Source organism: Lepidothrix coronata, unplaced genomic scaffold (genome assembly GCF_001604755.1).
Source record: "Lepidothrix coronata isolate B3197 unplaced genomic scaffold, Lepidothrix_coronata-1.0 Scaffold184, whole genome shotgun sequence".
Taxonomy (NCBI): Eukaryota; Metazoa; Chordata; class Aves; order Passeriformes; family Pipridae; genus Lepidothrix; species Lepidothrix coronata.
Window position 1 is genome coordinate 419,801 of NW_016690364.1, and position 24,512 is coordinate 444,312.

At 39.7% G+C, this 24,512-nt stretch overlaps 1 protein-coding gene across 1 annotated transcript in view; it reads left to right on the plus strand.

The window, feature by feature from the left end:
* Positions 1-13,432, plus strand: part of DCBLD2 (discoidin, CUB and LCCL domain containing 2) — a 39,388-nt gene extending 25,956 nt beyond the window's left edge. Inside the window, exons 7-15 of the mRNA XM_017830890.1 lie at positions 34-74; positions 2,645-2,860; positions 4,401-4,525; positions 7,966-8,113; positions 8,501-8,677; positions 9,627-9,720; positions 10,092-10,141; positions 10,422-10,559; positions 11,620-13,432. Of these exons, the coding sequence (XP_017686379.1) occupies positions 34-74; positions 2,645-2,860; positions 4,401-4,525; positions 7,966-8,113; positions 8,501-8,677; positions 9,627-9,720; positions 10,092-10,141; positions 10,422-10,559; positions 11,620-12,062 (1,432 nt within the window). The 3' untranslated portion in view covers positions 12,063-13,432. The remainder of the gene's footprint in view (positions 1-33; positions 75-2,644; positions 2,861-4,400; positions 4,526-7,965; positions 8,114-8,500; positions 8,678-9,626; positions 9,721-10,091; positions 10,142-10,421; positions 10,560-11,619) is intronic.
* The last annotated feature ends 11,080 nt before the right edge of the window (positions 13,433-24,512 follow it).

A 24,512-nucleotide genomic window follows, 5' to 3' on the forward strand; every position in this document is an offset into this window, starting at 1 on the left:
TGAGTACTGCAAAACATCTTTTGTTCTCTGCAGGGGACCTTTATCTACAAGTCTCTTCACCTTTAAGACAAGTGGTAAGTGTTATCACATGCATTACATGTTATTACTTTGATGCAAACGTTGTGAGTAGGAATAAGTGTGCAGGTATATTATTTCTTAATTTTTGTTCTAGTTTATGAGACTTATTTTACTGCATTCCTCAGTAATGTATATTTTTGAATTGTTTTACTATCTCAATTTGATGATTAATCCTCACTACATTTATAGGTAAGCCTTGCTTATCTGCAGACAGAGATTCTTTCGGGTTACGTTCCTCTATTGTAGTCTAATTTAAAGTGACTTGACTCTCATACTTTAAACAGACTACTAAAGGAGAGCTGGGCATTAAGAGTTGCTCTTTATTTGTAACAACTGTGCATTCTGGTTTTCTTCCAGGTTTACTCCTTACACTTTCCTGGTTGTCTGTTAAGAAAGCTAGAAGAAATCTCAAAATGATTCCTCACCTTTCTCTTCCTTGTTTTACTTTTTTCCCCTCCCCTTTCCTTGCAGCTGAATGCTGTGTGGTAAATTACTGTCTTGCTCTGGAAGGGCATGTTGGGCCTTGCTCTGTGTCTAAGATATGTCCCTTCTTGGCTTTTATGTTTTGTTTTGTCCACGTGTGCCAGGTTGATGATTGTTATCATAAGTGTTGCCCTTTTTGAAGCTTTACTACTTTGTGAGTTTTTACCTTCTATCTTACCTGTTTTTCAAATAGATTAGCTGCAGTTTTCTAAATGGAAGCTAGTTTTTCTGTAAGTCGCTTTGAATGCTGTCTTTGAGTGGATGTTGGCAGTACTGTGAAGACAGAGGCCTTTCCTCAATGTCTTTAACTGTTTTAATAACAATATAAAATCCATAAAACCATCATGTCTGTTTTTCATAAGGATGAAGTTAAAAAAAAGGGGGGGAGGATCATGCACATACTCCTCAAAAGTAAACAAATACTTTTCCTAATATAAATAAAAGGGATGCAGAATGGGGATATAAAGACAGGAATCTGATGGGCAGGGGTGTTTGGAGATAGAAATGTAAACAAACAGACAAAAATTAGAAAATATAATGTACCCAAGAGTAAAATAATTTCTCTCCCAGACCCTCTGCAAGAGCTGAAAGAAGGAATTGCATGTCTGGTGTCCTTTTGCATGAAGAATATTAAACACAGTGATCTGGGTGGGGTTTGCTGGTGTCTTTTTGCTGGTCTTTCAAAATGTGATTTGATAGTGTGTATGAAAGTAATTAATGGCCTGGAAATATGAAGAGATAGGACAAAATGCTGATCTAGATCTCTGGATTTCAGTGACACGTGAGAAATTATTGAATAAACTAGAGATGAGATGCAGGTCTAGATTAAAATTTCTGTAGTTAAGTGACCTAGGAATTTGCTGAAGGCAAAAGAAAACTTCTGTAGTATGCTCAAATGAGGTTTTTCAGACTGTGCTGAAGGCCTTACTCTATTTCTTCTGTAGTAGTTGGTTTCATTTGATACAAAATGGAAGAGTGTGTTATTAATGCCAGAGGTCTGGTCTGTGCAGAGAAAGATGAAATTATTCATACAGGAAGACCTGGCTGACTTTGAGGCTTGAGTGATAGAAATTAACTGAAGAATCACAGAGCAAAAGGTAGAATGTCAGATGCTTACAGACTGAGGCATTTCTGCTTCAAACTGGCAACATGTTAAATGGAAACAAGAGATGAGGGAAAGGATTCTGTTAGTAAAGTGCTAACGTGATCCTGGGCTGTGGCAGGTGAAGTATGTCCAGTAGAGACAATAAACTATTAATGTCATCTCACAGGACATGGGCAAGGCCTTCCCTGGAATCCAGTCACATGTGGGCTCCCTTCAAGGACGAGTGCCCAACCTTGGTGCAGAGAGGGTGTGGTCACAGGAGAAGGGAAACTAGGCTGGGTTGTTCAGCCTGCCTAACTGAAGGAAAAGATTGCTCTCTGCTGCTGTTTCTGGGAAGTACACGTGAAAGGAGAAAACTGTTGGCGCTACAGAATAAGATTTAGCAAACAGCAAATGGATATCAACTAGCCACAAGGAGATTTAGCCCTGAATTTAGGAGATGTTTGTTAGCCATCAGCAGAATGCAACATGGGAAGAAACTCATAGTAAGAATGGTGACCAAAAAATGCAGCTAATTTCAGGGATGCATTTGAGCTCAAGACCAGGATTATGACATGACTTCCTACATGCTTTGATGTTCAAATTAAATTGTCATACTGAGGTGGGTTTAAAAAACAAGAAGTTATATAGACACAAAAAGGAACAAATGATCAAGTAGTCTGTTTCCCATTCCTGCATCAACCATCTTAAACTGTGACAGTTCCCCCAAAGCTTCTCATCTAGTGCTCTGTGTGAGTGGTGACTAAGAGGATATCCATATCCATGTTACTCTTGGAGCAGGCAAAAATCATGGCAATCTCATTACTACGAAGTTGGGTTCCAATGTCACTGTTAGAAAGCAGAAGACAGTGTGTTTTGTTGATAGTGTTGTTATGGAATAAATTTAGATGGCACTTTAATATTTGTACATAAAGTCTTAAAATCCAAGCAGAGTAGCTTCAGTTTTCATTTTCAATCCTCACCTTTTCTGTTGTTCAGGTTGTTATGGGACACTGGGGATGGAATCTGGGGTAATTCCTGATTCCCAGATCACTTCATCGTCTGTTCTTGAGTGGCCTAACCAAACAGGACAAGTAAACATTTGGAAACCTGAAAATGCCAGACTAAAAAGGGTTGGTCCTCCTTGGGCTGCTCTTATCAGTGATGAACATCAGTGGTTGCAGATTGATTTGAATAAAGAAAAGAAAATAACAGGTAAGCGAATCTGATGTGATTTTTCAGCAGCATTCAAAAAGTTTGGTTACTGACATCCTTTTTTCCAGTGCTAAGTCTTAGATAAAGTCCAGGAGACACTTAATTACCAGTACAGCAAATTTGGAGGAGCCTGGAGCTGAAGAGGTGTAGTTTCATAGTAGAAGACAGCTCTTCCATCAGAATTTTTTGAAGTTTTTCCTGTGGTTTTATTGGATCCTTGATGCTTCTCTTAGCCTGCTAATTGTCTGTTTTGAGGTGCAAATCGAAATCCAGTCAGCTCAATCCACTGGTACCTCCGATGCACATATGCTGATTTAGGTTTCTAGATTTTCCCTAGTCCCTGTAAGGGCCATAGTGAATCCAACAGTAGAGACAAGAGTAGTTGCAGTGCAGTGTGAGATAAGCAGCAGGCAGAGTAAACCAGTTGGTAGCCTCCCTTTCACCTCCTTGCCTTAAGTGGAACTTGGGCTGGGAGTTGGAGATGGCGGCCCCTGAGCAGTCTGTGCCTTACTTCAGCAAACAGGCTCTGCTCCTTCACAAAAATGGTGATTTTAGTAGCTGTTTATTTGGTGAGACAGCTGGAGGTGCTGTTTCCCAGCCTGCTGTGGGTGGTTTGCTTCATGTTCTGGGAGTTGAGGTCGCCTGCTTATGGTTACTGGTTCCCGTTGATTGCAGCCTTGCCCATTCCGAGTAGTGAAGCATCGGCATTTTGGGTTTAACCTCTGGTGTGGCAGTGCAGCTGTTGTATCTTTGGTATTGATGTTAGTGTTTTCTGTTTTGTTTTAATTGTGGAAAGGTGATTCACTGTTGATAATGGGCATGTTTGTCATCTGATTTAAATAAAAATAAATTTGTTTTAGGTAGAGTGTTTAGTAGGTAGAATACTGGGCTTTAAGGCTATTGTGAAACGTTCTCCTTTGATTGGTTTGGATTTCTCTTTCAAATGCATGAATTGGTCTCTGTAACCTCAGCTGCACACCGTGCTATCAGCAGCTTGGCTTCCTGTCATTAAACAACTCTAGTTTACCAGCAGCCTTTGTTATTATCTCCCTAAGGACTATTTGGATGTTATGTGACTCCTCTAAATCATCCTGTGCTAATAAGCTTTTACAAAACAGCTTTCCTGTGTGAGTTGTTCTGCAGCATGGAGGCATCAGCTGTAGGAATCTACAGTTCTTTCAGTGGTGCTTTTAGATTGGCAGTACAAGAGCAGGGAAGAGCAGTGCTGTCTCAGCAGCTGGAGACAGGAGCGGGCTGTGGTCAAATGAACGAGTCATTTCCATCAAGAAATGAGGGAAAAGTGCTTAGTAAGGTTATATCATGAAAATTAAAATACAAAAGTAAGTAAAATGATTATTAAGTTGCAGTCACTGTAGAAGTTTCAGACTCTGGCACCTTGGAGTTGGATAAACTTCTTGAAATGAACTGGACCAGTGAAGACTCCAGACTGTCTTAACTCTGGATTCAAAAGCTGATCTGTAAATTTTTACAAACTGGTAGCGGGTTTTTTTGTCTTAACTGGACACCTTCTTTTTCACAGGCATTATAACTACTGGATCAACTTTAGCAGAGTACTACTATTATGTCTCAGCCTACAGAATTTTATACAGTGATGATGCACAGAAGTGGACAGTGTACAGAGAACCTGGCATGGATAAAGATAAGGTAAAAATACCATGCACTTTCTAGGTATGTTTTATGGAAATTTCACAATTGTAAATACAACTAATATTGGTAAGGTGAGAAAACATGAAGTATTCAAGAAAAAGGAAAAAAAAAAATTAGAATCCAGTGTATTTTGTGAGTTTAGATTGCCCTCTTCTGGCTGTAAAATAAAATCTCAGCTGTTGAGCTGCCAGAATTTAGGCTTCAGGGTTAGTTTGATAATTTTCCTAGGAAACCTTTGCAGCTGTTGCCTTGTAATTTGAGCATTTTGTTCCTCTTGCACGTTCATGAAATTAAACAGATTGTGGAGCTTGAAACTACAGGCAATACATCTTTCTTTGCATTCTTTGTGTCATTAGGTTCAGTGCATGAAGAACCAGACATACCTAGGGAGTGTCAAATGACAGAAAAAATGGCTCAGTATTGTTCAAAATAACAGATTTGTCCTCTGCCATCACCTCATTTGATTCCAACTCAGCATATTCTGTGATTCTGTGATAGAGCCTTGCTTTTGGATGCATACAGTTGCAGGCTTCTCCCTTTGATTGAGCCTTCTGTAATTGCACACCAGAATTGCAGACTGGGAGGTGCTATTCGCTTTTTTTTCAAAGATGTTCGAAATTCCTAACGTTTTTCAGGGGGCTAGAAGCTTTTCCAAGGCTTTCCTGTAGTCCTCTTTGCAAATAGCTTCTAGAGATCTGGCAGTACTCAAGAAAAACTTCTCCTGAACATTTTGTATATGAAAAAAAGTAAAATGCTTGAAAAATGCTTGAATTGGAGAAATGACAAATGAGAGTTGCAGTGTTGGAAAATTTTGTTTGACAGCACAGAGGGAAAGGGAGAGAGTTTGATAATAAATGGAATATGAAAATGATTTCTCATCAAAAAACTTGTACTGTATTAAGCTTAGGCCAATTTTTTTTTTGGTGCAAAAATTAGAGTAACAAAAAACACAGAGCTGCAGGTAAAGTTAAGTTACTCTCATAACACTGGACATCAAATCTTGGCTAATAAAAGCCTGGAGTAAAGAACGACTTTACTGTTAATCTTTCTTGAAGGTAATAGTCATTACCAATTCTTGTCTTTGCTGTTACTTGCTCAGCCTCAGAAACCTGATGTGAGACTTAACTTTCAGTGTTGGACATCTGTGTCCTTAATCTGTAACTTCTGCATGTGTTGCTTGGGCAGCCAGATGCAGCTTGTAGTTTCTTTTAGTAATGGGCACTGGCAGGCACAGCACTAACAAGGACAGTTACAGCAGTTTGGGCTGGGCACATCCCCTCAAGAATTCACCTCTATTTTGCTTCTCATTTGCATCTTTACCAAAACAAGTAATTCTTTGGTGAGGTCTGTAGCTACAAGCCTGTCAGCTTAAAAAAAAAAATGACCCTTGTTTAGGGGAAAAGTGGCTTTAAATTTGAACACAGTCTTCTGTGGACACATGGGCTGTGACTACTTTGTATTATTCATTTATTTCCAAAATAACACCATAAACTTATCCCTGCATTTAATCTGTCTTCATTTGTTGCTATTAAATATATTTAAGAACAATAAGCTTAAATTCAGAGCAGGACAGATATCAGTGAGAGCCATGTGCTTGTCCACCTGCACTGCAGGGAAGAACAGAGACTACACCCTCGAGGGAAATACCTCCTGTTTGCCAACCTGGATTTTTAGTGTGGTGAATGGGTTAGCAGTTTTAGTCTGTTAGTGTCACGTGGATACATAGAAACAAAAATGCTGGTTACTAATTTAAGATGTAGAAAAAATAGTGCACTCAAACATGAAGTACTGCATTGAAATTACTGAGTGATTTATTTTTCCGTGGCTAACTAAATTGACTCATGTATCTGTTTGGTCAGTCAGTGCTTTCAAACATGAAGACAGTCAGTGCCTATGTAGAGAGAAACCAAAATACTTACATCTAAGTAGTAGTAATGGGGTTTGGGTGTCTTTTGGGAGTGGAGACATGTTATCTACATCAGGGAGCTTAGGAGTGAGTCCCTTGAAGGTCCCTGGGATCATTAGGGTTTGGTTTTTTGTCTTTTGAATGGCTATTTTCCTGGAATAATTGTTTTATTTCAAAACTTTAGGGATATTCTAGTTATTTTGTTACAAAAACTTAAACACAGGAGTGCGATACAAAAGTCTTGTGTATGGAGGTTGAAACAACAGCAATTTGCATTGATCAGAAATGCTCTAAAAGCTCTTGACTGCTCCATTTTATGCAGATACATCAGCTGTTACACAGTGAGCGCTTGCCCCTAAGAATGGTAGGGTGCTTTATTGTTTACCAAGTGGTGTGAGTGAGCAGACAACTCCCTGTAATAGTTGTTTTTTCAGGCAAGTGCCAAAATTCTGTTTTGCATTCTGTCCAATGTGATTTGCAGTATGTGTATCAGTGCTTTAAAACCAAAGAACTCATTTACTGTCACCTCTGTGGTGACCTGTGTTGCAGCAGCACCACAGAGCTGCATGTGAAAAGCCAAAGGGGAGACAGCTCACTTCCTACCCAAAGACATGGCGCCAAACCGGTCCTCTTAAAGGAGAGGCAGGGTTGGAATACTGGGACAAACTGCTCTATTGTTTTAAGCAGCTCCAAGGGTGCAAAACCTGTAGTTTACTGTGAGTTTGTTAGTGTGTTTATACTGCATTATGCAGTGACTGAGTTATCTCTCACTGGTTTTAAATTTCAACCAGACAGACCCTTTCTGTATTTGCACATTTTAATGAGTTCTTTGTGTGTGAGGATGGGCAGTGAAGGACCAGCTTGAGCTCATCCTTCACTCAAACTCTGTGCCCTTCTCTTCCAGAACCCCATGGCTATGAGTATGAGACTGAGGAGAGCTTTCTCATTCTGAACCTGAATCCTTTACTTTACTTGTGGATCGGCACTTGTAGACAGCAGCCAGGAGAGGACAGTGTGGTTACATACTTGATTGTGCCTTCTAATGCTTTCTCATAAATGCCAGCCCCAGACAGACTGTGCTTAACTGTTAGGCTCTGTGAAGACACTGCTTAATTGCTGCTTGCACAGTGTCACAACTCCTTGCTATATACATATATTTGAAGAGTAAGTGCAAAATACCAAAGAGGACCAAGTTAGAATTACTCAGTGCTGTAAACATGTGAGATGTCTTTAACAGCAGGCACTGCCTGGGGAGCATCAGCAGGATATTACATGGTACCTTTACTCTGAAGTAGGTAGCTGCATACATGTACACGTGCCTTTTTTGTTTTATTTAGTTCCATATGCAATGGGGCCAAGTGAGTGGAGATGTGCAGGCAGCAGCGCTGTTCTGGGGTGAATTTTCAGGATCCCGCACTGCTTATTTTTCCTAAATAAAACATCAGAAATGGTTGTAGTTACTTAGTTGTTATTGCATTTGTATAATAATAATGTTTCTCTCTCTCTCTCTTTTTTTTTTTTTCTTTTCTAGGTATTTCAAGGGAATACTGAATTGTACCAGGAAGTTCGCAATAATTTCATTCCACCTATTATTGCACGCTTTTTTAGGATTAACCCCTTAAAATGGCACCAGAAAATTGCAATGAAAGTAGAACTGCTAGGATGTCAGTTTAGTATAGGTAAGGCAACTGAAAACTTTCATTGTACAAGACAAGCAGTGAAATTATTAAGGTTAAAGGTTACATTGTAGGTATATTTTCAACGAGAAAAAAGTCCTTTCTGGCTGCATAATCCTTCTGTAACCAATACTTCTGAATTTCTCCAGATCTTATTACACTTAACTGGAAAATACCGAATTTAGGTGTACACAAGTTGATTTCAAAAATGATGTTTCAAAAGACACCAGTCACTTGCTTCCCATGTTATTGACTCATGGGGTGTTCTCCTTATATAACGTGAACAAAAGCTTTATAGCAAACTGTTTTAGCTGCCTTCTCCTGAAAAGGAGACATGGAAAACTAGCACTTCAAAAAAAACCTTTTCTTATAAATTTTTTTCTTCTGAAGGTCGTGCTCCTAAAATCACCTTGCCACCACCACCACCACCTCAGAACAAGAATGATGAGAAGAATGCTGACTTCATTGATGACTTCATTCATTCAGTGAAGACTTCATTGCAGACAGATAAAACAACTTTCACACCTGAAATAAAGAACACTACAGTGACTCCAAGTGTAACCAAAGGTATCCACAGTAGAAGTGCTTGGGAACTCCTTCTGGTGCTTTGGCGTATATTAAGTCTGTTTTCTAAATTTAAATTTTCCCAACACTTAACATATTATAGCAAATTATCAATATTTTCTTCTTAGTATTTACCAGTTTTTAAATACACATATGATGAAAGATGTACAGTTGCATACTGCATGTAGAAACAAAACCAATCTTCCAAGTCAGATATATATGTATATACAATGTGTATTATATATCTGGATAACAGTTCTGTCTTCCAAAGCTTGTTCAAACTGAGTTCAGCTTTTAATCCCTGAACAAGTTTTGTCAGAAGAAGTTGCAACTTGAACTTCTCTTCTGAATTAATCAAGTGTAAGTGCTTTGTTATTGAATTAGATAGTTTCTTAGAACAGAATACTTTTGACATAGCAAATCTTTCATGGATCAGTCTTTGTTGACATGGAAGTTGAAGAACATAATTTTGTTTATCAAAGAAAATGGTCAGAAAAGGGAGCAAGGTCACTGCAGACTGAGGCACTGCTAAAGTGTCCTTTGGATTGCAGGGGACAGGATGGTCTCATGTCACACACAGGCCCAGCACAGGCTAACTGTGATTAACTGTTAAGGTACTGTGGTATTTACTTTTTAAAGGAGTTCAAACTTAAGTGGTTACAGTAATGGATTTTGTAAATAATAAAACACATGTTCTAACAGAAAAATCTTATACTAAAGCAAATTGGTTGATTTTGATGAAAAACCTTGTAAAAACACCAGCTGTGCGTGTGTGTAGACGAGCCAGATGTTAATTGAAATTTACACTGTGGGAGCATCCAGCAGGGTAACTTAGCTGGGGGAATCCGGTGTGATGGACACTACATGTGGAAACTGTGTGCTTTACCCAAGTAATTTTCATGATTTATGAGAAGCTCTTCTGTCTGACACCAGTTAATTTAATGGTTTTCAGATGTGGCATTGGCAGCAGTTCTGGTTCCAGTGCTGGTGATGGTCTTCACTACTCTGATTCTTATCTCAGTTTGTGCATGGCATTGGAGAAACCGGTAAGTGAATGAAAGTGCTTTTCATGAGTGTCAGTCTGGTGTGTGGGAATGAAATGCTGCATGTGTCACTCTGGGGACTGTGTGGTCTGCACTTGTGGAAGGAGTTTTATTCTCTCTGAGAAAACATTCACTTGAATAGTAAGGACAGCAAAACCAGCTTTTTGTAATTGTTTTCATTAGAAGTGCTTTTACTAAGGCCTGGTTTCTTCAGTAGCAGCAGACTGGTGATGGCAAGCCAGGTTACTGGTGCTTACACATTAAATTTGAGGACCAGTAACAGCCAAGGTCATAGTTGATGAGCGTTAATTAATGCATCTTTTGATAAGGAGAGTAGCTAAAATACCCCTTTTTCTTTTTTTTTCTTTTCACAGCAAGAAAAAAACTGAGGGCACATATGATCTACCTTACTGGGATCGTGCAGGTAACAAAAAGATTTTATGAAATCCTTTACTCAGCATTCAGGAAGGTTGACTGGGTGAGAGTCATGTTGTCACCTCTGCCTCTTCAGTCTGCCGGAAAATATTAAAATACCTTGTAACTTTGGGGACACGCAAATACTGATAATCGAGTTATTTACCTGCTACTACAAAATACGGGCTGTGGTGCAAAAATACTTTAAGTAGCTTAAAACACTATATATATATATATATATATATATATGAAGTCTTAGGTGGTTTGTTTGTTTTTTAATCCATGTGAAGGATGGTGGAAAGGAATGAAACAATTCCTCCCGACCAAATCAGCAGAACATGAAGAAACTCCTGTACGCTACAGCAGCAGTGAAATTAGTCACCTAAGACCAAGAGAAGTCCCAACAATGTTGCAAACAGAGTCTGCAGGTACATTTCACTGTTTTTGTGGGCCATGTAATATATATATCACATGCTAAAAAATGTCAGGAATTCGGCTACTTTTAGGTTTTTCCTGTTTTTTGGGGGGAACAGAGGAGAAATGAATAGTTCTCTGGGTAAGCACATTTCTTAAAATGCGGGCCTTTTGAGATCTTTTAGTATCATAAAAGTATTTATTGACTTGTTGTGCTGTAGATAAACACTTGCCTAAGTCAATGCAGTAATTGAAAATTTCTTTACTTGTACTTGTTCTTAAACCCCAAGAACTCCAAGGGTTGAAGAACTGGTTATATTTTCATGCACTGAAAATAATGTCATCACAGTCTCTTTATGCACAAATCTGAAATGTGGCACATGGTTCCCTACACTCACAATCATCCTTGTGCTGTGGAAAAGGAGGAGTTACTGGTAATGGCACATGCCTTTTCCTGGTGGCCCAGGTATGAGAGGAAGATGACTGACTGTTCCTTTGGCTCTGTGCTTACAAGCTGATGGCAGAGTTAGGCAGATATGCAGAATTACAGCTTCACTGCAGGCAGAACTGCTTTTCTCTTTTTGGCTGCTTGCTTGTCAGCAAGCCAGTTTTCTCACCTCCAGCTTTTGTAACTTGGATTATCTGTTGAGCTAAAACATCTCAGCTGACCACATGCAGGCTTCCTCCCTCAGAGAACAAACCCTCCACCCCAAAGACCATTGTTATTCAAAGCAAGGAAGGATAATTTCAATTAAATCTAATTTTGCAGGGAAGAACATTTCAATAAGCTTTGTTTTCAGGCAGATTTGCAGCATGGGAAGTTTCAGCTCACCAGGAAAGTACAAACCTGAGAAATGGGGATGTTGTGGCTATCCCAGTGGCTTTAACTATTGGGTGGAAAGGAATCCTTTTCCAAAGCGGTTGGCACTGGTGGACAGAGACGGACCGCTGGTTTGATCTAGGATAATAATAATCTCTGTGAAATATTGACAAGTTGTATTTAATGTGATGGTGCTGTAAAAACCATTCCACTAAGTATGGTTTTATTTTGTTTTGTTGGTGCTTGCAACACAGAGTATGCTCAGCCCCTGGTAGGGGGAATTGTCGGCACACTTCATCAGAGATCAACCTTCAAACCAGAGGAAGGAAAAGAAGCAAGTTATGCTGATCTGGACCCTTACAATTCACCCATACAAGAAGTTTACCACGCCTACGCCGAACCACTGCCTATAACTGGACCAGAGTACGCAACTCCCATAATCATGGACATGTCCAGCCATCCCAGCACACCTCTTGGCGTTCCTTCCATTTCCACCTTCAAAGCTGCAGGGAATCAAGCTCCTCCACTGGTTGGAACTTGCAGTAAACTGTTATCTAGGACAGACAGTGCCTCATCAGCACAGGCACTGTACGACATACCAAAGGGGCAGCCGGGGCCAGGCAGCACCGACGAACTGGTGTACCAGGTACCGCAGAGCGTGGCCCATTCCACTGGGAGCAAGGATGAACTCAGTTAGCTCACGAGTAAGACAGAGTGATGGCTTGTTTTTAAAAGCCAGTTCCATAAAGCTGACAGTTCCATTTTTTTTTTAATTCCATTGTTTTGATATTGTTAGTCTTAAATAATACAATGTTGAACCAAAAGATGTGGTATTGGAGGTCTGGGAAGACAGAAATTCTGCCTTTCCTAAAGCTGTACGTACAATTATCAGCTTGTCTCCTGCAAAACCGTGGACTTTTTTATTACTACTGTACAATTGTCTGTCAGACATGAGAGAAGAACTCTTCATGATTAGCTTCAGTAATTCATAGATGTGAATGATAAATGGGGAGAAACAGTTTAAAGTACTAAAGCCAGTTCTTTCTTCCTAATGGTACTATTTCTTGGGGGGAAAAAATCCCACCCCAAACCCCAAAGCTCCTAACTTTCTAAGATCTATATGTGGGCACTGCAGCTTCTAAAATCCCTTTTTTCTTATTGAATGTCTCACAATTTTGGACTTTACCAACTGCTGTCATGACTGATGGCAAAAATACTATTAACTTTAAGACATAAAATATTTTTGTTTCTGAATTACATTATTGCAGCTTGTGTTCACAGGATGAGGAATCATCAGCTGTCTGTTCCTCTGAAGGTTCCTGCCTTTTTGGTTAGCCTTCCAAAACTAGAAGCTGCTGTCTCTGTGTCTTTCTGTTTTATCTCCTTAAGCCACTCAGTCTTGTTCCTTCCAAGGGATCCAGGAGGCACAAATTCACACAAGGAAACTACATGGCAACTGCTTTTTCATTTTTCCCTCCTGAGTGAAGGCTACTCTGAATAGCATCTGCCTCCAAGTCAGACTTCCCTAATGGTCAGTGTGCAGGAAGCATCCAGGTGTTGGAGGTGACTGAATTCAGAAAGGCCCTGCCCTGCCCTCCCCCAAAGTGTCTATTGTTGTGTGTTCAGGTGTGAGCTTATACAAAGAAAGATCTGTATATACTTCTGTGAGTGCTTAAGGAAGCACACAAATATTCTAATGGTGCACAGTTTGTGTTACACATGCATTTAGCACATATGGTACGTTTTAGCACAACTGACAAACTTTAGCCTTAGAGTTTTTCTTGTGATTGTTCTTATTAAAAGTATACAGGATTCCAAAACCTTTGCAAAAGAACCAGTACTGTTCCAAAGAGTGTCCATTTCAGACATATTTAATGGAATTTGTATCCTTTGAATGTTCCAGTGTTCTCTACTATAAAAACATTGCAGTAAGTCTTCTATTGAAGTAAAGTAGACTAGTTTTAGTTAGGTAATCACAAAATGAAAACAGTTTGAATACCATGTTTGCCATTTTTTATCTTGTTAAAAAAGAAAAAGCACAGCTTTCTTACCTAAGTAGTAGGGGGGAAAAAAAACCCCACAATAAAAGTGCTTTATTTTTTTCCTAACAGCAGTGTTGGGAGGATGCTGAATTAATTCATACATGTGAGACCCCCTACCTAGACAGTAGCCCACTTTTATGGACTTCAGCGGTTACTGTTTGTTTTTGTGATGTAATTCAAAGCCTTGTTTACTACCCAGGTCCTTAAATAAGGTGGAGAACATTAAATCAAAAGTAAAATACTGTTCAAGAGTGGCTGCCACCATGCCTTAATACCAGTATGGTATCCTCACTTACCACTTGAAAAGTTGTTTGCAGAGAGGCTGTATATAAACTCTGTAACAAAAATTACTTGTGGCCTGTTCAACATCTAAAATATGTTATTATGTAGAAACACAGAATGGTCTGGGTTGGAAGGGACCTTAAAGATCATCTCATTCCAACGCCCCTGCCCTGGGCACCTCCCACTAGACCAGGTTGCTCAAAGCCCCCCATTCAATGCGGCCTTAAACACTTCCAGTGATGGGGCAGCCACAACTTCTTTGGGCAACCTGTTCCAGTGCTTGAATACCCTCACAGTAAAGAATTTCTTCCTAATATCTAACCTAAATTTCTCCTCTTTCAATTTGCACCCATTGCTCCTTGTCCTGTCACTACAGTTCCTGATGAAGAGTCCCTCTCCAGCATCCCTGTAGGCCCCATTCAGATACTGGAAGGTGCTATGAGGTCTCCACACAATCTCCTCTTCTCCAGGCTGAACAGCTCCAATTTCTCAACCTGTCTTCTTCATAGGGGAGGTGCTCCAGTCCCCCAGTCAACTTTCTAGATATCTCTGGACTTGCTCCAACAGGTCCGTGTCCTTCTTATGTTGGGGGCACCAGAGCTGGACACAGTATTCCAGGCGGGGTCTTACAAGAGCAGAGCAGAGAGGGAGAATCACCTCCCTCAACTTGCTGGCCATGATCCTTTGATGCAGCCCAGGCTGTGTTTGAATTTCTGGGCTGTGAGCAAACACTGCCAGCTCATGTTGAGTTTTTCATCAACCATCACCCCCAGGTCCTTACAGTCAGGGCTGCTCCCAATCCTTTCTCTGCCTAACCTTTAGGTGTGCTTGGGATTGCCCCAACCCAGGTGTAGGACATTGCTTTGTTGAACTTCATGAGGTCCCACCTCTCAAGCCTGCCAAGGTCCCTCTGGATGGCATCCCTTCCCTCCAGCATGTTGACTGCACCACACAGCCTGGTGTTGGCGGCGAACTTGCTGAGGGTGCACTTCAATCCATGTCACCATCAAAGATGTTGAACATAATCTCTGCTACCGTAAAGCCCAATTCTACAGTTTCTGATAATTCATTCTCATTCATTGAGAATGATTTTTTTTTTAATTATTTTTTTAAGAGTTGGGTGTATAAGCCTAAATGTGAATGTAATATAAGACCCATTTGTGAAAAACAAATTCTTGCCTATAATTGTACTTTTGATGTTATTGCAACTTTTTCTGCCTGACAAAGCTAGTCTGCAATCTTTGTAGTTCTGCTTAAACAGATAAGTGTTCTTATCAGCAGCAACTATGACTTTGAAATTATCTGAACTAATTTTATTTGAAAGGAGTGGGAAGTTAGTAGTTTCCACGAAGATGTGACAATACATACTTAATCAACCCAAGTTAAGAGTCCTCTCCATTCTCAACCTCTACCAGTTTAGGCTTGGAAAATTACCATAAAAATAAATGGATGTGTTCAGGTCAGTAAGAATAACACACCTGGATTTAATTTTTACTGCAGGCCGGGTGTGGTAGAACCATGGATAGTGCAGGCTAAGGTGGTGTAAGAATTACAGTTTCTTTACAGTGGGTTATTTTTTAAGCAATCATAATGCAGCTTCATTATCTGAGCAGCATTAGCTGTTACAGGAATGGATGTTTTTAAGAATTTAAGCCCCTTTCCTGAAAGAATTTGGTCCCAAGCTTTGCTCCCTGCTTCAGACTTCAAACATGTTGCCTGCTAGGTAGGGCTAAAAAGGTAAGTTTGAATATGTAACAGTTGGGTTTAAAATGTATGCTACAAACATTAATTTCCAAATCTAAGTTGCGTGACACACTTAAGACTAGAATTCACCTGTGTACAATAAAGCAAAGGTACATTTCATGGGTCTCTCTTACATGTGAAGACGTATGGATATAAAATGTATTTCAGTCTTGTTTGGCTTGAGTATTCTCCCAGAATGTATGTTCTTACCTCAGCATGTATTGTAGTTGCTCAGTATTTGTATATGTTGCTAGAACTTAGACTGTATAAATAGTGAGGGGTTTTTATATGTATGTTAAAAAGTATTTTAAATAAATTGTACATATGTATTACTCAGTATGTTTGCAATTAACACCTACCTTATGTCTAATTCATTTGTAGTTTGGAAATGCCAGGGTTATTTATGAGTTACCACACTACAACAGGGGTCGTTCCCTGCCTCCAAGAGTTTCTTGGCAGTAGGGATATGCAGCAACCACCCACAACAGGTCCTGGTCTCTGCTCGCAGTGAGCACAACACCTCTGCACTGCTAGAGGAGTTGCTAGTTTAGTCTTTGAATAGACCACGGCTATTTTTTTCCAGTTACTGAAAAAAAGCTGATGCTGCTTTTGCTTTTTCCCCTTTTTCATGTTAATTCTACTGGCACCGGAGTGCCTAATAAAAGAAGTTTGTCATAATTACTCTTCTTTTGCAAGTACAAAGTCACCATTGGATCCTAAATGGCTTCGTCCTTTGCTGGTCAAACTGAAACATCCTTGTAACATTACAAGCAGACTTGTCTCCAGAAAATGAATGCCAGACCACCTGCAAGCAGGTTTGTAGTATCAAATTAGATGGACTAGTTTAAAAGGTAAACCTTGTTTCAACAGTAAAATAACATTCCCTTAGCTGCCACGATCATGGAAAACTATCAGTTTTGCATTTCATGAACTAAAGAGACAAGAGAAAGAACTTTTCACAGCAGTTATTAGGAGCAAATGAGGAATGGCTACAAGGAGAACAGAGGAGAGGGAATTTTAATTGATGACCTTTCAGAGAGTGTTTTTGTAGTTTTAAGATCAAACAGCACAAGTTTCACACATACTTCTAAGAGGCAATAAAGAAAGTAATGAAGTATGATGCAAATAAACCAAAAAGGCCAGTGATATTTTGTACTCCTTCACACTTCAAAGGGACAGACTTTTAACAGTCACTTCTGCTCTACCATAGTAAACTCAATTTAATGGAAGGATGAAAACTGGGCAACCACCACTGGAAAACTCAGTACAAGTAAAAGATTTTAAACCCAGTGGGAATGTCATACAAAATACACTAAAAAGAAACTGAACAGAAAAACTAAGAACAAAGGTTTTTTACAATTATCTACGATTATCTAGATTTCAAGTTTCACCCTTGAGACTAACAGATGACAGATGGGGAGAGGAGCAGGGGGACACCACCACAGCACGAGTGGCAGAGTTGAATCCTGAAGGATAGAGGGTGCAAAACCCAGGCAGCAGTGAACCCAAGCCTAAAAAACAAACTGAAGCCTGACCCATGCTGACACAAAGCTGACACCCACACCACGGGAACATGTGGGATTTGTGGCTTTAGTTGTTTCATCTTAACTTCAGTTCTCTCCTTTTTATGTTGCTCCATTTATTTTGTTGTTTTTTTGTTTTGTTTTGTTTTTTAAACTGAGAAATCTTTCTGTTCTTTAGGGGGCTCACTGTAAATTGGTAACTATCTTAAACAGGAGCACATTCAGACATGGAAACAGCACCTGTCTTGAACTGGTATGTGATGTATTGTTCAATCTCATGGCACAGCAGTGAAAATTCCTGATTCACAGGAATTAAAAACAAATTCAAGATTTTTTTTTCAGCTCCTTCTGTGAACACAAAATAATATATCAGAAAAAACAGCACTGTAACACAAACACACAAATGTATGTAGAACATCTGCGATAGAATATACTCGGAATTAATTCAGGATGGCATTAGCAGAATAAGAATTAGAACATTCCCCAGACACTGAGACAAAATACTCCAAACAAGCCTCTGCTTTTTTTCTTCAGGTTTTACAATGGTGATTTTGGAACAAAAGAACAAAACAGAGAAAAAAGATTAAATCCTAAAAGAAGTTGCTAAGCCATCTATATTAAAAGGTAACTTAGCACAACCTCTCCTTCTGCCCCAAAGGTCTGGTTCACTGGGAGCAAAAGCTTGCATTTTTCAGTAAAACTCACTTTTTGAACTTTAAGAGATTTCCCAGCTGCAGCTCCATGCAACAACAAAGCCCAAAAACCTTACTAATGTAAAAAAGTGACAGAACAGGGATTCTAATTCTCAGCCCACAAAAGACCATTCTAGCTGTAATCCTGGGAAGTCATGTTCCTTCAGACAAGTGGGTAAAAAGACCTCATGATACGTCCTCAAAGAATTACTCAGCATCCTGTTTTAATACTTACCTGGCACAATATGCACCATATAAATGAGCATGCACCACATACAGTGTATTGTGTCTGATCCTACTGGATAAATCTCACTATCCTAAATTATTCAAGACACAAAATTATTTTTGAGATTCAAACACTAACAATAGTTCATTAATCACTAGTGAAAAGCAGCTTTCCAAAAATGACAAACTTCAGGTACAACACATTCAAAAAGCAAGTTCCACTCCCCTGCTCTCATCCACAGCTTCTCTCTCCCAGCAGCAGCCAGATCTCCAATGTAATGTTAGGTAGCAATTTTGCAACTAGGACAGCTTCCACACTTGGATGGGGCAAGGTCCAGCATACTGCTGGAATAATTAGGTCTCAGAACCTGCCCAGACAATGTATGACAGGGGCTGGACATGCAAGAGGCTCCAAGTAAGCTCTGCTGTCACTTCCAAAAGGAATTTTTTTTTTTTTATATGGGAGTACTTCTAAGTCCTGGTTGTTTTTTATTAGCACTCCTTCTTTTATACCTAAGAATCCTTCTGTTATTAGATGGCTGCTGCCTAGCTCATTATTTTACATTCCTGAGGGTATTTATAAGCATCTATTACACAGCTGTAATACACCACAGGGCAGCTGGTTCACACCAAACACAGAAACCACTCCTCAGCACCACAGACTTCCAGAATTTTCAGAGCTGTCTTCCAGTCCAGCTTTTGGGTAATCATAGCAAACCACAATACATTATTACTTTGACAGTTACCTTTCTTTCCCAAAATTAAATAGGGTCTAAATCCAGTATTTTGATGTAAAGGAAAAAACTTTAAGTCCTAACACAATTCCAGTTCCTAATAGCAGTTATAGGCAATGATATTTCAATTATGTTTGCACAGCAAAATAATTTATGGTTCTCTGCATATTTTATAGCGTTTTTTCCAACACAGTAGAGGAAGATGAAACCACACAGAGAGCTGGTCTCCTGCATAAAGCAAATAAACAAAAACGAATGCTGATTATTTAAACAAACTTCTCTCATGAAACTAGACCTCCACTGGCAGCATTCCCAGTCCAAACAGTGGCAGATACTAAATTTGCCAGTATCAAGAGACTGAAACCATTATTCACTATTTAAAAAATTTTAATTTCTTTGCATATGTATCATATTTTAAACTCACACAGTAAGGAGACAGCCACAGGACATCCAGTGCTAACAAAGCTGCCTGCAAGAATGAGTTCTGAGTAGACCTCAAAGAGAACTTGAGATACAACTACATCACCGTTTTAAATACTTGTGCATATTTCCAAATTTGACTTTTTATGAGACATGTGTATGGCTATTGCATTAAATAATGCCACGAATATTTTTCCCATAAGTCATGATGCCAGCCCTCTAGTAAGTTCATTAAAGATATCCTCCCATATTCCCTACCTGTAGATGATGCTATTTTGCTTTCTGTCATCCCAGCAGAGACTCCAAAATATATTGGTATAACAAGTCTCTTGTTGGTACAGCTGATCTTTTTCCTTAACACCTATCTGTGCACTTGAGATGCTTATTTTTCTGTCAGTCTCCACCCTCAGTGACTTCTCTGATTTATCAGTCTGCCAGAGGTGCCCAGCAGTTCAAATGACTGGGTCCCACTACATACCAATTGAATCCTCTTTCATAAAGGACAGTTTAAAACCCCCCTCTAGTGATGAATTAATTTGTTGGTACAAACAGAGAGGGAGGGGTACACGGAAGCTGTTTTCCCAAGGAAATGCTATTATTAGATTTGCCTTTTCCATCGGTTTCTAAGGAAATCATGCTCTGCCTGCTTGTATCTCCCTCCAAACAACTTTTGAGTAACATTTGGTGGAGGAAAACCTGCCATCATGTTGATGATGTTACAGTTGTTAGGAATTTTATGAAATTGTTACTGACTGAGAGAGTGCAGAACAAATCCACAGCTCAGGTGACCTCTGTAGAGGCCTCCTTGCTTAAGAGCTACTGCTCCACCTCTTGCACCCAGGATCCAAAATAGGGACAACTCAATTAACTCTGGTATGCTCTTGAAACTCTGAAATTATATCCCCACTGTAGAAGAAGAACATATTTTACCCAGAACTCAGCATTATCAAATTGAAGTAATTATGGACAATAATCTTTCAACAGCTGAGAACACTTAAAATTACACTTCACACATTCATGCTTCATTTATTTCTATGACATGATCACTATCACCTGTTAGGTAGATATGAGAATTGCTGACAAAACAAGTACATTTCAGGGCAAATCCCAAATTAAAAAACTTAACCTATTTACTTACACTGTATGAGACATTCCATTTCAATCAAAACCCCCAAAAAACAAAAAAAAATATGAAAATGCCCAGCAGGCTTGTGCCTTGCCTTCTCATTTTCTTACCTCCATTTGAAAAGCAACTCTTGACCTTTTTAATTCAGATTTGGCTTTCCACTGGTTGCCTGAGGTGAAGTTATGAACCCAGAAGTCTGAATGATAAATTCCTCAAGCTACAGCCTAAAACCCATTGGCACAATTACAGTTTATACATCTGTTAAGCAGTTCTTGTAGTTAATTCATTTTATCAGTAACAAAAACATGCAGAGATAAAATCTTATCCATATTTTTACTTATTAGCTCATCAACATCATTCAGGATCAATGCCTTTTTTTTTATTATTAACTGCAAAGCCAGAAATGACAGTGCAAGAAGAAAGCCTGCTCAAAGGCTTTCTAGGATTCTTGCTGGATCTCATGTCAACAACAAGCTTAAAACATGGAAATTTGACTACAAGCACTGGTGTAAGGTGTGGATGATAACTCACTGATTATTCTTTTATTAGTTTTAGTGATTTTAATTTCAATTTCTGGGTGCCCCACATTTGGATGGCACCACGCAGGCCAGCAAAAGGCACCCCAAGCTGCAGCTGTCATCGAATGACACAGCTTGGGAGCACTCCCTGCCACCCACCAGGATGAAGCGGCACCAGCGGGTGTCCCCGGTCCAGCATAAAGCCGCTCCTTCCGCCCAGCGCTGGGGACACGGCCCCGCTGTCCTCTGCCAGCCTGGCAGATTCCTCGGCACACCCACTGCGGGGAGGAGTGTTATTAACTGCAGATGTCATTATTGTCCTGAGCTGCTGTGAAGCCTCTCCCTGCACTGCCAAATAAGTGCCAGGTTTTACCTCAGAGGCAGGACAGGGGTTCTGCACACTCTCCCCACACATTAACTCCTTATGACCACTGGGGCTATGGGCAGATACTACTTTCTTCCTTTTTTTCATTTAATCATTATAGTTTTTCTGGACACATTTCTTTATCCAGTGTTTCCAGGTTCATTGTCACCAATAATACAGTCCTGAGAAATCCCAGGGATTCATATAAGTTACCTGAGAAATCTCAAGAACTTTTAACCTAATCTTAAACCCTAAATCCTCCACTATTATAACTGGGTTAACAGAGCTGTTAATGGAACAGTTTCTCATTACAGACAGGAATTGTCATGGGGAAAACGGCAAATAACTTTAGGTAGCTGGGTTTGACACAGTAGAAAACGTCGGTTTTTCACAAGCTTTTTTAATTGTTTTGGTTTGAAAGGGATCATTTTGGGCACTTCAATGTAAAGTGACAATGGCTGCAATTGAGCAAGAGTGCAACCAAATGGCCTTTTTTTCATCTTCTTTCATGCTGTACATCTGTCAGCAGAGTACACAGTACATACTCAGATGCACAGATCTTTTGGCTAGAGCTCTCTGAAATACAAGCTTTCTGGGGTATGAGCTATTTTGATATCTTTACCTATGGCAATTACCATTTGATGTCATCTAGATATTGGCTCCGCTTGCACTGGACCAGAATCAGCCCTACTGTCCTCTTCCTCTCCCAGGCAGCTACATGGGGAAAGGGAGAAAACATTTTTCATGCACTCATGGATGTGAGCAAAAGCAAAACGAGCCCCATTCTTCCTCTGTCTGGCTTCCCATAACCTGAGGAAAAAGAAGGACCCAGAGCAAACAAAAACTGCTACACAATCCCTCTTTTGGAAACAAGAGGCCACCAAAGGAAAGGCAACTGCCCAAGGCACTCCCAGCTCATAACAAAAGTGTTCTTGGAATTGTAGGGAATAATGCAATTACAGAGAACCCAGTCAAAACACTTAGCTAAAAAACTATGCACTGTAGTTCAGAGTGCACTGAAAACAGAGAAACTTTTTTACTTACCTTGGCTGCTCCTCAAAATCATATGAGCTTTCCAGATCACATGTCAGGATACATCATCATCTTAAGCATCTCAGCCAAATTTATTTGCCTCCATACCCAAGCGCAGATGAAGTACTTTTTCCCGCTTCCACCAATCCCCTCCTTGTGTGGTTACAGTTTTTCCTCAAATCAGCTCTGTCTCATGCCCTCCTGCTCCCAACCGAGGAGGACAGCACTTTTCTATCATGTGACAAGCAAATGCTTTCTCCTATTTCATATCTAAACTCAAATCCAGATTTGTATGCAACCTCTCTTAATATTATCAAAACTTAGAAAGCCCTCCCCCCTTCCCTGAACTTTGACTTTACTCCTGTATTAGTTACATTGCTCAGAGGAAGGAGAGAAAACTTTTACATGGCGATGCATCTCTAAAATACACCACCCAAACACTAATACCAAAAATCACCATGCAACACAGCTGTTAATATAAAATAGAGGCAGCATGTAACTAACATTTCCAGATTCTATAGCCTGTGATCATGCTAATCTGTTTCACATGAAAGACTCATCCCTTTATTTGTAGATGAGATGAGTTAAGCAAATGTCTGTGATTAGAAACAGAAAAACCAACCATGGCAGACAAATACTGGATGTATATGCATGAGACTGTAATGCCTGAAAAAGACTTGGAAAAATTCTCTAACTGAAGTGGTACTGAAAAGTCCTGTTAACACCTGATTGACTTTTATGTCTCTCTCTATGGATATAGAGTTATATCCATCAGTGAAATTTAATCCTAAAAGGAGTTGGCAACCAAAACTACTAAAATAGTTTTCGACATTAAAATGCAGCTCTCACCTATACCTCCCTGTAATTTAGAAATGAGATTTAAATTGCATGTAAGTTTTTTATAATAATGGGACCTTGTCACCTCCCAATATTTTTGCCACTTTTAAAAACTGAACTCCAGAACTCCAGAAGATGAGACGCTTGCATGTGTAACTGTCATCTTCAAAATCATAAACAAACACCAGAAACTTACATCCCATTTAGCTCACCTATTTTAAATCATATAAATTTAGATTACATCTGCTAAGAGGAATCCTTTCTCCAGTTTTCCATTTACTAAATACCCACTTCCCAAAAGAAAAAAACCTGAATAAATAATGTCCTCCTTTATATAACTGTTCTAGAAAAAAAGATGGGGAAAAGAAAAAAAAAATGCACTATCTAGTACTTTCAGCACCTATGATATTATTAATTTCAGTTCACCAAACTTAAACCCCATTTCTGACATGCATCTTTTGTTGAGTGAAGTAAATAGCTAAGTTTCATTAGCTCAAAGGGACTGAACATACAGCAGTGATACCAGATAAGGCTTTAAGTAGCAGTAGCAAAGGAACCAAACAATTTAATAGTTTTGATATGTGAAGATATTACAAATAATGACAAAAAGCCTTTTATGGCTTAGTGAGGTAGCACTCACAGTGGTGCTGTTGACTTACACTTTTCAGGTACAGCTCTTAATGTCATTCAGCAATCCTAAACTTGGACATTTTTGCACGGAGTTGCCAAGTCTACCCGCATTAATCTCTCAGCGAAAAGAGCCCACTTACCATTGGGAGAAGTATATTTGATAATTAAAATTCCATTTTGAAAAGTTTTACCAAGGCACTTTTTTTTCCCCTCCTTACACAAGACACATAATCTTAATTAACAAAATCAAATGTGCAAGGCAAAAGCAGTGCTGTGCCAAAGACACAGTACCGGTCATGTCACTCCAGGTATTTTGTAAGCAATTTGTACCTCGGCAGAAGTGCAACATCTCCAGTTCCTTCATACCTTGCTCTCCAAATATCAGTGTTGCTTTCCCTGATCGAACTGACCTAATGATCTCCTAAGAGCCACAATAAATGAACTCAAAATCACACTGGAGATTTGCCTGGAATCGTGCCTGCTTGCTGGTATTAGCAGCGTAACAAAGGGGACAATCCCCTGAGACATGCCACAGGGAGCAGTTAATGATGGCTTTTACCACCTTTCTGTTATGTTAGGTCAGTCCTCCAGCCAAGGCTCTCACTTGTATTCCAGCCCCTGCACTAGAGGGAATAAGGCAACAGCAGCAAAAAAACCAATTCAATAAACATTTCATATAGGTAGGGGAGTATTCCCAGTGTGGGCACTGAGGAACACATTGACCAAACTTACTTGAAAAGGCACATTTGTGCAAGCCCTGGTACAAGGGGCAGACCAACAGCATAGCTGCAGCACTGGCACAAAAGGCACTGTAAGGAGGTTGCTAAAACATATTTTCCAGCCTTTTGAGCAAGGCAGGTTGGGAGTAATTAATCAAAACTGCCACTCCCATTGCTCTGGTCTGCACAGCACAATCCCAAACAAGACAGACACCGCAGAGCTTCTCAGAGTTAACAACAGAAGTGGCTGGAGCTCAAGC